The 14,112-nt window shown below is 36.4% G+C and overlaps 1 protein-coding gene across 2 annotated transcripts in view; it reads right to left on the reverse strand.

Annotated features, from left to right (window-relative positions):
• Window positions 1-14,112, reverse strand: part of LRP1B (LDL receptor related protein 1B) — a 1,943,477-nt gene that overhangs the window by 1,611,706 nt on the left and 317,659 nt on the right. For both annotated transcript variants that reach the window (XM_055261032.2, XM_063631317.1), the window contains exon 2: window positions 1,070-1,192. In XM_055261032.2, coding sequence (XP_055117007.1) covers window positions 1,070-1,192 — 123 coding nt within the window. The remainder of the gene's footprint in view (window positions 1-1,069; window positions 1,193-14,112) is intronic.

Genomic DNA, 14,112 nt, shown 5'->3' on the forward strand with positions numbered 1-14,112 from the left:
ACCAGCTCAAACTAAAGAGAAGCAATTCCTGCGAATATTCAAGTATTCACTATTTGAGAAACCTTAAAAAGACTGTCGAACATAAAGGAAATTAATAAGCATCTGCCTCTAACAGCAAGGTTTTCTTCAAAACTGTCTGCAAGACTTGTAAATGGATAGACGAAAATGGAAAATGAAACCAATAATTGTTATTTCTACAATATCAAGCAATGAAGATGCATTTCAATGAAGATGGATTTTCACATTAGCTTTATACGACTATGTGGTTACTCTGGGGATGATATTGACATGTCAGCATACCTGGTTGCCTGAGGAGCACAGGTTGACATGAGAAGTTCTAGAAATACCACTATCAATATTCAGGGGACTGCTCCTACCCCTTACGATAAGTGGATATTAAAAAAAAGTGGGCCATATTTAGCTATGGTCATATTATTATTTATAATTTTGTTATAGTGGTATGTGTAATATGGAAAAAGCCTTCGGTGGATTCCAAGTTACAGTAGTACAACTATGATTAGGATTCATGTATACTAAGGGTTTCTGAATCTGATATTATAAAGACAAAGATCCTAACTCTATGAATGGATAAAGTTTCTATCTTTCAGTCTCAAAGGAAAATATGTTCAATTATTTGTGTATTGCCCTAAGATATTAATATAAATAACATGGGAACTAAAGCTTGATTTCTTCAATATTCTTTCTGTCTCAAAATGTGTGAGATAATTTATTGGGGAAGGTCTTTTCCCTTTTACGGCTATATTTTAAATTTTCTCAAGTCATTTTTTTCTAGTGTTAACACAATCACATTGAAATAATTAACCTCACATTTTCTTCCTTTCATAAGCTAATTCACACTCCCAAACTGCATTTTATGCTCTCTTTCACATACTCATATTTAAAAAAACACAAACAAAAGGTTTCAAGTTTCTTAGGCTATTTGGAAAAAAAAAAAAAAAAAAAGAAAGAAAGAAAGAATCATCTAGAACAGCAGTCATCTGTGAAAACAACTGGCATTTAGTTTCACATGTAAGGTAAATCCGAATGGCATGAGAACCTTTCTACTCACAGGTATCTAAAGACTCGTCTGAATCATCAGGGCAGTCAGGGTCCCCATCACACAGCCAGCTCTGGGAGACACAAGTCACGTGATCGTGGCAAAGAAATTCACCAGGATCACACAACTGCTGATCTGAAAATGAAAATGTTTCGAAATAAAATATGAATGATCTGAACATGGGCAGAAGGAGCAGTACAAAGATGAAATGTGAAAAAGCAATACATAAAAAGTACATGAATATGATCCACATTTTCTGTTCAACAGCAAAGACAAACCAATTATTTTTCTTAATTTTAACCACTCAGCTCAAACACACAATTTTAATACACTTGACTTTCTTATAGGTTCACACAATCTGTTCTGGAAATAGTTAAAAATTCTGTTTCTGTTTATGACTAGGGGATTTATCGGATCAAAGATTGAATATAGATATTCCAGCAAGTTAGTTTTATATAAGATGTTGAATCAAAGCAGAGGCTCTTGAGCATAGAAATTTTAGTTTCTTTCTCAGCTCTGAGGGAAAGAAAAAATCAGTTGAGTTAAATATTAATATTATACTTAAAAATCCATTTCTGAGTATTCAGTTCTTAACCATCCATCCTGATACTGGGGCTTCATGTCTCTACGTGAGTTGGATACCCAATATCACAGTATTTTCTTCTTTTTTTTTCCGTGACTTCCAAGGTGACAACTTCTGCGACTAGATGGCAGAAGTGATAGTAAACTTCCATAAAGTTTTTTTTCTAACTCAGATTTTCTACAGTTGTTTGTGACTAAAACGTCTGCTATTTTCCTTCCTTTTGTTTCAGGATATTTGAAATCACAGCCTTTCCTCAAGTCCTTGCAAACTCATCAGATGTCTGTTTTTCACAACATATTTGCTTGTATCATGTGAATCCCTTTAAAAACTAATTCTTCTTTACATCTTAATATGTCTGAAATAGGAATGTTTCTTACAGTCATGGTTTCTGAATGTGAAGAAGTGTTGGGAATACCTTAGCCATTATATTTCACTGGCAATTTTGTTATATGTATATAAAAATAACTTAAGACTTAAAAAATCCAACATTAAATAGGTCTCGGTGAGCTCTTTCAATAAATATCAAATAAAAATTCTAAGTGATATGAAAGCATTAGGCCATAACTTAATTGACAGTTTTGCCCGAGCACTATGGAAAATAATACTATATCTTACTCTCAATGGTATCCTAGATTTGATTAAGTATGGCACATATTTCCTTACTCTCCCTCAACTTCCCTCCGCCTGATACCAGCAGCATAAATTTCAGTAAGTATGCGTTGCAAACACGTATATCTTTAAAATCCACAGATGTGGGGTATAAGAGTAGCCTTTTCCATACTCAAACTATAGCTATTTCCTGACAACTCATTTTATTTTGTCCTATTATATTTTTATTAAGTTAAACACCAACAACATGCTCACCACCATCACTATCATAATTATTTTTTACATTAAGTTGCTTGAGCATACTTCGTATTTGGCCTCAGACTTGGTGCTGTAGAATCAAAGATGTAGAAGCCAGTCTTTGTCTTAAAGGATCCAATGGACAAGTTGTGTCTACAGATCTCACTCTCCAAAAAATGGTAAAAGAAGAAACCACAGGAAGAGACAGGCTGAGACCAATAAAAAAATAGTTTTGGGATGTCTGCATTCCTCTAAAGATGGGTGGGCTTTGGATAAGTGGAATATAGGACATTTCAGGTAAGGTTTAGAGTAAATGGTTGCTAAGGTAATAATTATTCTGGTGCATTTGAGAAAAAATACATTTTCTACTGAAATGGAAAAGGCATTCAGGTTATAAGACCTGGGTTTCCCCCACCAAACAGTGGTGTGTGATATTTATAAGTAAGCTTGAATGCTAGAGGAGGAGGGCTTACATTTTACTTTAGGCTGTCACATAACTTTTGAAGTTAATGTAGAGAAAGAGCATGGAATAAAATTCAAATTATTTTGCTTATAGATAAAGAGACCATATAATTTACCACCAAGCTGAGAGAGTTCTGAGACTGAAAGTAAGTTTATTAGTAATTACACAGAGACAGCAGGTATAAACCAAGTTTATCCCAGAAAAGTCAGAATGGATGTTCATTTTATCTATAGCTACTTTATGTTTGATCTACGATCTTGAAATGCTAGATTTTACCTCCATTCCTCCCAAACCATAACAAATTGTTATGTGGAGAGGGGAAATGTCATTCCATAGTGTGTGATTCAGTGAATAATTGATAAGTACTTGTTGAAAATATGAAGGAGTAAAGAAGACCATAAAAATGATTTATGGTGTTGGAATAGAGCATCTTAAAAATATAGGATCAGTTATGAAGGAACCTGATTGCCATTAGAAGTATTTTGCCTATAATTTGAAGCCATGGAAAATACTTAAGAAAAGGTAATTAATAATAAAACATGCTACAAAGCCATCTCCTAGGAGACTCTTGCAATTCTCTACAGAAGAGTTCAAGATGATTGGACTAAGGTCCTGGGGAATTAGATGAAGACTCTGATCCAAGTGATGTGACATATGAGTTTAAGAATTGGTGACTAAATATTTGAAAGGCTCCAATACATCTTTAAGTACATAGACTGAAACAATGGATGGCATCATAAAACTTACGATATATAGATAGAAAAAAAAGACTGGGTTCATTTGTACATGTGTCTGTGAGCCTGCTCATGGTGGGGAGTGGAATAACAGTAGAAGTAACAGAAGAATAAATAGTGAATGTTTTACAGTTTTACAGAATGTTTTACAAAAAGCACCACCTCATCTCAATTTGTTCATTCATTTATTTATGCAACACATATTATTGAACTTCTACTGTGTTCTAGGCCCTAGGGATACGATAATGAAAATAAATAAATAAAAATAGAGCAGAATTCCTGCTATCATGGATCTTACATTATAATGGGAGGATAGAAACAAAAACAAAACAAATGAACCAACTGTATAGCATATTAAAAGATAAACCTTATTGAGAAAAATAGAATAGAGATGGGGATTGACGGTTAGAGTTTGGAGGCAGGTACATTTTAAATAGGTGGTCAGAGTATATGTCACAGAGAATATGACATTTGAATAAAGGCTGAAGTAAGATGAGAGTGACACCCATTTGAATTAAAGGTCAAAGGCTAAGGATTTGAGGCAGGAGGGTGCTCAGCAAATTTAAGGAACACTAAAGAGGTCAATGTGGCTGCAGAAAAAGAAAATTTGGAAAAGATGTAGTCAGGGAGTATGGGATTCCAGAGATCAGGTAAAGATTTTTTTTTTTTTTTACTAAAAACAAACAAACAAAAAACAGGATGGAGGACCATTAAAAAATTCTGAGGAGTGTAACAGTGTTGCAACTTTTTCACTCCCGTAGTTTAGCAAATGACAGGGAGTATTACAGCTCATTGATGCCTGCAGCCAGCAGCTCAGTGGGTGGGAGCGTTACAGCTCTTTGCTTCTGCCATTCAGAGAGTTCTGGATTCTTGTCCCGCAACCAAGAATAAGGCACGCAGACTGCAGAGGGTTAAGGCAGAGATTTATTAAGTGACAGAAAAGGTGTCAGCAGCAAGACGGGGCCTAAAAGAGGGTTGCCGGCGGTGGGGCTAGGTTTGGGGTTTTCATGGACTGAGAATGAGGAGGAGTGGGTTGACTGGTCTATGAGCCGTTTTTGGAAGAGCAACACTCAGGAAGACATAGGACAGTGTAAAGAACCAATTAGAGGCAGAAGTGAAGGCTTGGCCTGCAACCAATTGAGAGCTTTAATGACGTTTCACTTTATGCAAATTAAGACTTTGCCTGTGGCCAATCACAGAAAGAGAGGTATATGTAAAACAGATGAAAGGTATGAGATAATCAGGAAGAAGAGTACAAAATGGGACAAAGGCACCAAAGGGAGAGAAATATGCCCAAAAAAGTAGTGAAATTTCTTCATCTGGGCTCACAGAGTGGGTGTTTCCATGTAGGGATGTGGGCTTTTTCTTAGCTGGGGCCTGCAGCTTGATTTTCAGGCTGTTCTTGGTTTGAAGGAGTTCTACCGAGGACCTGCCCTAACTGCCTGACTGAGTGGTTTATTCCTTCCTCCTCTCTCATCAGGATCTGGCTTACTTTTTTAAAGAATCATTTTGGCTACTATGTTGAGAATATATACTGCAGTGTAGTGAAGGTGGAAGTAGGGAGATCAACTAGAATGTTATTGCAATCATCTAGGTGAGAGGAGATGGTACTGTGGAAAAACATGTTGGTTGAATGGAATTTCAAGACTATTTAAAGAGGAAACTGAAGTCAAATATTATGTTCACCATCTAATAAATGTCAGGATCTTAAATTCAGATATTTGAACCCAGATCTATGACTTTCTAACCGTTTAAAAAAATATACCGATTATGGGATGTTTTGGAGACATCCAAGAAGAAACATCTAATAGTGAAATATTTAAGTCTATAATTCAGGAAACTGGGTAAAACTGGAAACAAAAGAGAACTGGGGCTAAAAGTAGTTAGTGAAAAACTATAGGAATAGAAATAGGTGTAGATTAAATTAAAGTGAGAGGAGGGTGGGCTATGAATAGGTGGTCAAAAGAAAGAGGCAAAGAGTTAAGAGTAGGTCAGGCAGGGAGGCAGGGAGACAGAGGAAACAAAGTTCAGCCACATATACAGGAGGAGGATGCAAGGGGAAAGGAAATTTACTAAAGTTATGTGAAATTCTGATAACTGAATCACTCATGATAAAGTTCAAGTACAGTGAGTTCTAAAAATCTGGAGTAGACTCATTGGCTGTGGGAAAGATACCACTAGAGGAAGAGAGACTGGAGGCCCAAGAAGATGGTGAAAGTAGAGCTATGTGCCCAAGAAAAACTTGTAGAGGTGCAATAAGAACTGAAACAATAGTAGAAACACTTGCCCTGAGGAAAAAGGATGGAAAAATGAAATAGATCAATTTTTAGCTGGTAGGGAAGAAAGTTAACATAGTGCTAGTTGGTTGTGTTTTTTCAAAGAACTGAGAAGCAGGATTAGCTTTAGAAATTTGAAGAGGGTAGTGAGAGGTGAAGCCAGCTGGGTTGAGTAAGGACTTGGATAACTTTTCTGTCTTACAAGAGGATTGTAAAATGCACCAATCAGCACTCTGTAGCTAGGATTGTAAAATTCACCAATCAGTGCTCTTTAGCTAGCAAGAAGATTGTAAAATGCACCAATCAGCACTCTGTAAAAATGCACCAGTCAGTGCTCTGTAGCTAGCAAGGGATTGTAAAATGCACCAATCAGCACTGTATAAAATGCACCAATCAGCAGGATCCTAAAAGTAGCCACTTGGAGGGAGTATTGAAAAAAGGGCACTCTGATAGGACAAAAACAGAACATGGGAGGGGACAAATAAGGGAATAAAAGCTGGCCACCCCAGACAGCAGCGGCAACCCCCTTGGGTCCCGTTCCACACTGTGGAAGCTTTGCGCTTTAACTCTTAACAATAAACCTTGCTACCACTCACTCTTTTGGGTCCGTGCCATCTTTAAGAGCTGTAACACTCACCACTAAGGTCCGCGGCTTCGTTCTTGAAGTCAGCGAGACCACAAACCCACCAGAAGGAACCAACTCTGGACACAGTAGAACAGTAAAGGGTGATAAAGGTTTAGAATAATTGCTGTAGAGTTAGGAAAGGAATCAATGAAGAATTTGTGAAAGAATAACTTTCTAATAGCAATGAGGATCCAGCTAAGGTTAAAAAGTGTACAGTTGACAGTGGATGTTTTCTTCATTTTATTTTGTTTTAATGCCCAAATGTTCACCTATATGGAGAGATAGATATAGAATAATTCTTTGGGAAAATCTCAGAAGAAAATCCCTTGGGAAAATATGCAAACCAACTGTGATGGCTAATACTGTCAACTTGATTGGATTAAAGGATGCAAAGTATTGTTCCTGGGTGTGTCTGTGAGGGGGTTACCAAAGGAGATTAACATTTGAGTCAGTGGATTGGGAGAGGCAGACCCACCCTCAGTCTAGGTGGGCACAGTCTAATCTGCTGCCAGTGTGGCTAGAATAAAAGCAGGCAGAAGAAGGCGGAAGAACTAGACTGGCTGAGTCTTCTGTCCTCCATCTTTCTCCTGTGCTAGATGCTTTCTGCCCTCAAACATCAGACTCCAAGTTCTGCAGCTTTTGGGCTTTTGGACTTACACCAGTGATTTGCCAGGGACTCTCAGGCCTTCAGCCACAGACCAAAGACTATACTATCAGCTTCCCTACTTTTGAGGTTTCTGGACTCAGAATGGCTTTCTGGCTCCTCAGCTTCCAGACGGCCTATTGTGGGACTGCACCTTGTGATCGTGTGAATAAAATCTCCTAATAAACTCCCCTTTATATATACATCTATCCTACTAGTTCTGTCCCTTTAGAGAACCCTGACTAATACACCATCCATCCTCAATACTCACATGTATATAGAGATATACACAAATCCATCGTGCTTCAAAAATGACATTTTTCAGGAATAAGATAGACTTAATGGGATTTACCTAATGAGCCTACGTCATCAGCTTGCTAAGGCAAGTTTCAACATTTAAAGACAATTACATTGTTACAGTTTTGGGGACAGTTTTATATTATCCCTCTAGGAAATTGCAGTTAAAAATAGCCTGCTATATAACCCACCTATTTATTTTTCAACCAGATATTCCATTTCAAAGTCAGTTTTTAAAAACATTAGTTATACGATTCAAATGAAAAAAAATTTCAGTATTTCAAGATGATTACTTAAAAATATATCCACTCTATTGAGTTCTTTGAATCAGAAGCTAAACATGTTGTATATTTGTGTGTTTCTCATTTATCCTATTTAATGCTTCATCCCACACTTCTGAGATAGTCAGACTAATCTTATTTTAAATGTCTTCCTATTATATGAAACATAGTGTTTTACACTGTAATTAAAGCAAGGAGCTTATGAAAATGTGAAGGCGGTTTCACTTACATCCCTAAGGAAGAAGATCAAAGCTAGTACCATGTGTATCTCTTTATAATAATAGATTCTTGCAATCAAACGACATGAAAAGATTAGGACAAGTATAGCCTACACAGTTTACTCAGTTTGGATTCACCCTGGCATGAGAAAAGCTTAGTATAATTATCCTTCTGCACTTATATGAAAACATCTAATTATGTATTTTAATAGAAATTTATAATATTTTTAAAAGTTTGATAAATCCATAGCTGAAAAAAATGTATATACATGAGTTGTCACAGACCAGCTAATTTATATTTTCTCATTTTAAAATCAAGATGAACTGCTAATTTTGATCTTTTCAGAAAACAGAAACTATGTCAAATACTAAAACTATCATCAATAGGGGTCTACTCCACAACTATGTAGCCCCTAGCTCCTTGAATATTTTACCATGATTAATTTACAAAAATTTTATGCCATTTTTCCTAAAAGTTCACTTGTTTTACTAATGTTGTACATACTAATATTACCTTAATAAACTGCCTATTGAATGTATAAAAGGACACTATAGAAAAACTTTAAAGAAATATAAATGATTCATTCTGGTAGCTAATTACAAATTAAATGTAAAGGAGGGATAGCTTGCATTAAACAGCAATATCCCCAGGGACTCAGATAATAAAGTTTAAAAATACTTTTAAAGAATAGGTAAATTAAAGGATAGATACAATCTTCTGAACAGCTAAGTATTAGGGAAACACTGTGACTTATGTTTTCAGAGTTTAGTTAACATCAAATATTTATTTATTGTCTCTACATCTCATTGCTAATTTAAACATAGGATGATTCATACCACAACACTCATAACTGCTAAAAGAGAAATATGGTTATATTTTCTTTTGTCTCGTATAGCAGACAATGAATTCATTACCAGGAGAACAGAATTCTCGTAGAGGCCTACAGAGAGTATTACAAATGCAACTTCAAATTTTGATAAAACTCATGTAATGTAACAAGAACAATGTTAGTTATCAAATATCAAGAAGTACCTTAGTCCCTTTCCTTTACATTCACCTGCCTCAGAAAAATGTACATATGTAATAAAGAATAAACTGCTCAGAATTCCATTTAAATTGTTTTTCATAACATGGTTAGAGGTCTTCTTTCTAAATACTTTCTTCTACTGTCATTTTACCAATTCAACATGCACTTTTAACTCTCCTTAATATTCTATTCACTTTCCCTAAATATAACATTTCTGTATCTTTTTTTTTTTTTTTTTGAGATGGAGTCTCGCTCTGTCGCCCAGGCTGTAGTGCAGTGGTGGGATCTTGGCTCACTGCAACCTCTGCCTCCCAGGTTCACGCCATTTTTCTGCCTCAGCCTCCCCTAAGTAGCTGGGACTACAGGCGCCTGCCATCACACCTGGCTAATTTTTTGTATTTTTAGTAGAGACGGGATTTCACCGTGTTAGCCAGGATAGTCTCCATCTCCTGACCTCGTGATCTGCCTGCCTCGGCCTCCCAAATTACTGGGACTACAGGCGTGAGCTACCGCACCTGGACAACATTACTATATCTTCACTGTTATATTCCTTTGCTTGGGATGCCCTTTCCTATCTAACACATTTCTAATCAATCATTCACTCAAGTCTAATGGCATTTTAGATCCTTTAATAAAAACTTTCCGGCCAGGTGCGGTGGCTCATGCCTGTAATCCCAACGCTTTGGGAGGCCGAGGCGGGTGGACCACGAGGTCAGAAGTTCGAGACCAGCCTGACCAACATGGTGAAACCCCGCCTCTATTAAAAATTCAAAAATTAGCCAGGAATGGTGGTGCGCACCTGTAATTCCAGCTACTCGGGAGGCTAAGGGAGGAGAATCACTTGAACACGGGAGGCGGATGTTGCAGTGAGCTGAGATTGCGCCATTGTACTCCAGCCTAGGCACAGAGCAAGACTCCATCTCAAAAAAAAAAAAAAAAAACTTTCCCAGTGAACTTTTTCTTTCTCTATCACTCAATCCACAACACTCTACTCAAAACACCAAAAAGCTTCTATTATACTTTGCTGTATGTATTGTACCTACTGTGTGATGAGCTTCTAGAGGGCAGGGGGTTCTGTCTTAAGACTTCACATTTGCAATAACATAAGACTTCAGGGCTACAGGACACTATGTTACTTGAGATAAGCCAGGAAAAGAAAGTTAAACATCTTAAACATCAGATGTTCTCATTCATATGTGGAAGCTACAAAAGTTTATCTTATACAAGTAAAAAGTGGAACAGAGGATACTAGGGGCTGGAAAGGATAGTGGGACAGGAGGGATAGGAAGAAATTTGTTATAGGATACAAAATAACATCTAGATAGGAGAAATAATTTCCAGTGTTCTGTATCACTATAGAATTACTATGATTAACAATAATATATTATAGTTTCAAATAGTTAGAAGGAGGATATTGGATGTTCCCAACACCAATACATGATAAATGTTTGAGATGATGGATATGCTAATTACCCTTATCTCATCACTGTACAATATATCTATGGAAACATCATTAACTATCTGAATATATACAATTATTATATGTCAAAAATATAATTAAAGAAGACTTCAATGAAAAACACCAAATTTTCTGCCAATAATTATACATTATTTTTGGAAAAAGAGGGGTTAAAAGAAAAACCAAAGCAATACTAGTATTCTGTTTTATTTTCAGGATGACAGATAGCTTTTTTAGTTAATCACTAAAATAAAATTAAGTTCTCCCATGGTTAAAATGAAATATCTGAATAGTAAGGATTATACTATATAAAATTAAAACAACCATGAAAACTGAAAAGCAAACTTGAGATTCACTGTTACCCTCCAGAGTATCTTAAAGACTGCTGAAAATCAGACTTTTACAATAGCTGGCGTGCAACTGTAACTCAGCCAAGTATGTTACAGTTTTTTGCAAAATATAATTCCTTTAGGAATATCACATCTGTAAGTACAAGATAAAATGTACTATCTTAAGTCTATAATTAATAGGAATAAAAAAATATATTTAGATTATGTACATTTTAGGGGCTAGGGGTTAGGAAAGGTAGACCAAAAATGCTTGAACTAGCACAGTTTCATTTTGCAAAGTAAATGTTCTTCACAAAATGGGTGGCTTATTGAAAAATAAACCCTATTAGACACTCTAAGATTACAGTTCATGGTATCGCTCATCTATGATAAACCCATCCTAAAAAATCAGCAGAGGCTTGAATTGGACGGGAAATGAGGAATGAAAAGAATTTATATTTCAATAGTATAACATGATTTTTAATCAATAATTTTCATTGTCATGCCGAGACAGTATTAATAATTAGAAACTTACTCTGTAGACATATGTGCATGTACACTCCCACAATATGTACACAAGTTTGCATGTTTTAAGATTGGTGTACAATTCTAGCTGGAGCTCATTCATCCTTGAAACTAAGATGGATTGAAAGACAAGCCAAATAAGAATAAAATTTGAAATTGTCTAAAATTGAATAAGAGCCCCATGGCTGAATAATGGCACCCCAAAGAAGATCACATCCTAATTCCTAGAATCTATGAATGTGTCACCTTACATAGTAAAAGGGACTTTGCAGATGTGATTAAGTGAAGGATCCTGAGGTGGGAGATTATTCTAGATTATCCTAGTGGGCCCAATATCATCACGAGGGTGCTTGCCAGGGGGAGATCAGAGAGCAGAGAAGTAGATGTGCCAGGAAAGAAGCAGCTGTAATCTGAGACAGGGGCCAAGCATCAAGGAATGTAGGCTAACTCTAAAAGCTGGGAACGACAGGGAAATGGATCATCACCTAGGGCCTCCACAAGAACTCAGCCCACTGTGCACTCTTCAGGCTTCTGACTCCCACGCTGTAAGACAGAAATTTGCATTGCTTCGAGTCCCTCAATTTGTGGTAATTTGTTACAGTAGAAAAGAGAGACTAAAACAATTTCCCAGTTTCATATCACAGCCAAGACATCACAGGCGTAAGCCTGATCTAACGAGTAAGAAACAAGCACGTTTGCAAGCTAGTGTACCATTACAGGGCTTTTTCTCCTTAGCCGCTTTCTTTTAGTTTCAACATGATCTACTTTTACATAAATTAGCTTTTCTTCTCCTTGATGTCAAATGTCAGTCCCAATACACTGGCACAGGATGAGGGCCAGCAATAATGACTAGAAGCACATGACAGAATTTTATGAAAAACCTTATAAATTGTTAATAACTTGTAAGTAGCTGGTATCTGAGAAATGTATGAATTGGGAGGTATATATTTTCGTGTACAAGTGTGTATATATGTTTTTATTCTTGGGAGATGGAAAAAATACAAAAACAGGATAATGTCCTTCACCAAAAAAAATAACTAATAGTATATTTTTATGCTTTCTATTGGATGCTACCAAATGTGTAATCATTCTATGCCTTATTAAGCACCAAGTGTTTTTGGAGCTGCAGATGGCAATTTGTACTCACAAAAACATCTTATATAAAACCGAGACAAAATTGAAAACTTGAAGAAGTACATTATCCCCAGGAAGAAGCTTTGCTCATTTATCATTTCTATCATAATGAACAAATGAAAAGTACCTCTGTAAACATTTCAAATCCAATTTGACGTTTAATTTTCAGGGAGAAGGTAGGGATTTTTTTCCTTAATCATTTAAACACTGGTAGGTTTCTTGTGTTTTTTTAGACAGTGATATAGGAAATTACAAAGCATTCAACATAGACCTATTTGGAACTGCTTCTTCACCAAAAAATACACACACACACACACACACACACACACACAGATATAAGAGTAAAAACCCTGTCTTTTATTTAGCAAGAGACAAAGGATATATATTCAGTGGAATAAAGCTGACACATTCAACATGGTTGACCAGAGTTTTTATTATCATTGGATTAATGCTTTGCAGTTGTGTGTTCGTTTCTGAAATTTCAGTAGAAATGCTCTATTTCCTTTTAACCTGCCCTTTTTCAAAAGCCCATTCAAATGAATCAGCAAGGGTTATTTCATATACTACCATGTTAAGGAAGGGGAAAATTTTGACATCTCCCTCATAAATGTAAAAGAAAAGCCTAAATTATTGACACTTCCTTGCAGGCTCTATTTTCTAAATCCTACATGATCCTTATCCAATCTCTCATGGGATACCAAAATTCACATTTTTTTTCTCATCTCTCGACATAGTGAGATATGAAGCAGATGGTTAGACTTTGGCTCTTTCAGGGATGACGTGAAATCTCCTATCTATTATGCTGTGTTTTAACTATTAAAGGCCCTTCAAAGACTACAATTGTTTTTTATCTCGTTATTTTAATCTTAAAATATATTTTAAATCATAATTCCTTGTTCCCTATTTTAAAAGGTTCTAAACTTTCTCATTTATTTAATACTCATTTACTGTGAACCAAAGTAGGCACTAAGAACATAATGATGGCAACAACAGGGGTCTCCACCCACAGGCTGTGGATGGTTTAGTAAAGGGGTGGGCAAAAATAGAAATACTTACAATAATGTGAGGTAGGTGCTAATATAGGTGCATCTGGAGTGCTGCTGGAAGAACAATGAAAATAGATTAACACATTCCGTGAAAAGAGCAGAAGTTGGGAGTTCAGATAAGGAGAAAATGTGCAGAGTGTATTGTTAATTGCCTACCCAGCAGCAGTTTTTGCCATTTTGAAAAATACCACTTTCCACTATGGAAACAGGGAAGGCTGTGTGCTTGCTTTCCCCATCTCTCTTACAGTTAGGGCATGGACATGTGGCCAGTGTTGATGAATGACAACGGAGATAAAGAGTTATCTAGGATTCTCCTGGGAAAATGTTTCCTTTCTACTAAAAAGAAAAAAGAAAAAAAAAAGCTTGTGAGAAGAAGCTCTCCTGCGTTGCTCTAGATTGTGAGCACTTCAGGTCTGGGGCAGCCGTAGCCATCTTGGGAGCATGATGCTACGCCAGAAGATGAAGGCCAGCACAGTGAGGATGAGAAGGTGGAAAGTGCTCCACATCTGGGTCTCGGGTGATATTAATGTTATCATTATTGCTTAGTCACTGTGTGTTGGGTGATTAT

The sequence above is a fragment of the Symphalangus syndactylus genome, chromosome 22, assembly GCF_028878055.3.
Source record: "Symphalangus syndactylus isolate Jambi chromosome 22, NHGRI_mSymSyn1-v2.1_pri, whole genome shotgun sequence".
NCBI classification, from domain to species: domain Eukaryota; kingdom Metazoa; phylum Chordata; class Mammalia; order Primates; family Hylobatidae; genus Symphalangus; species Symphalangus syndactylus.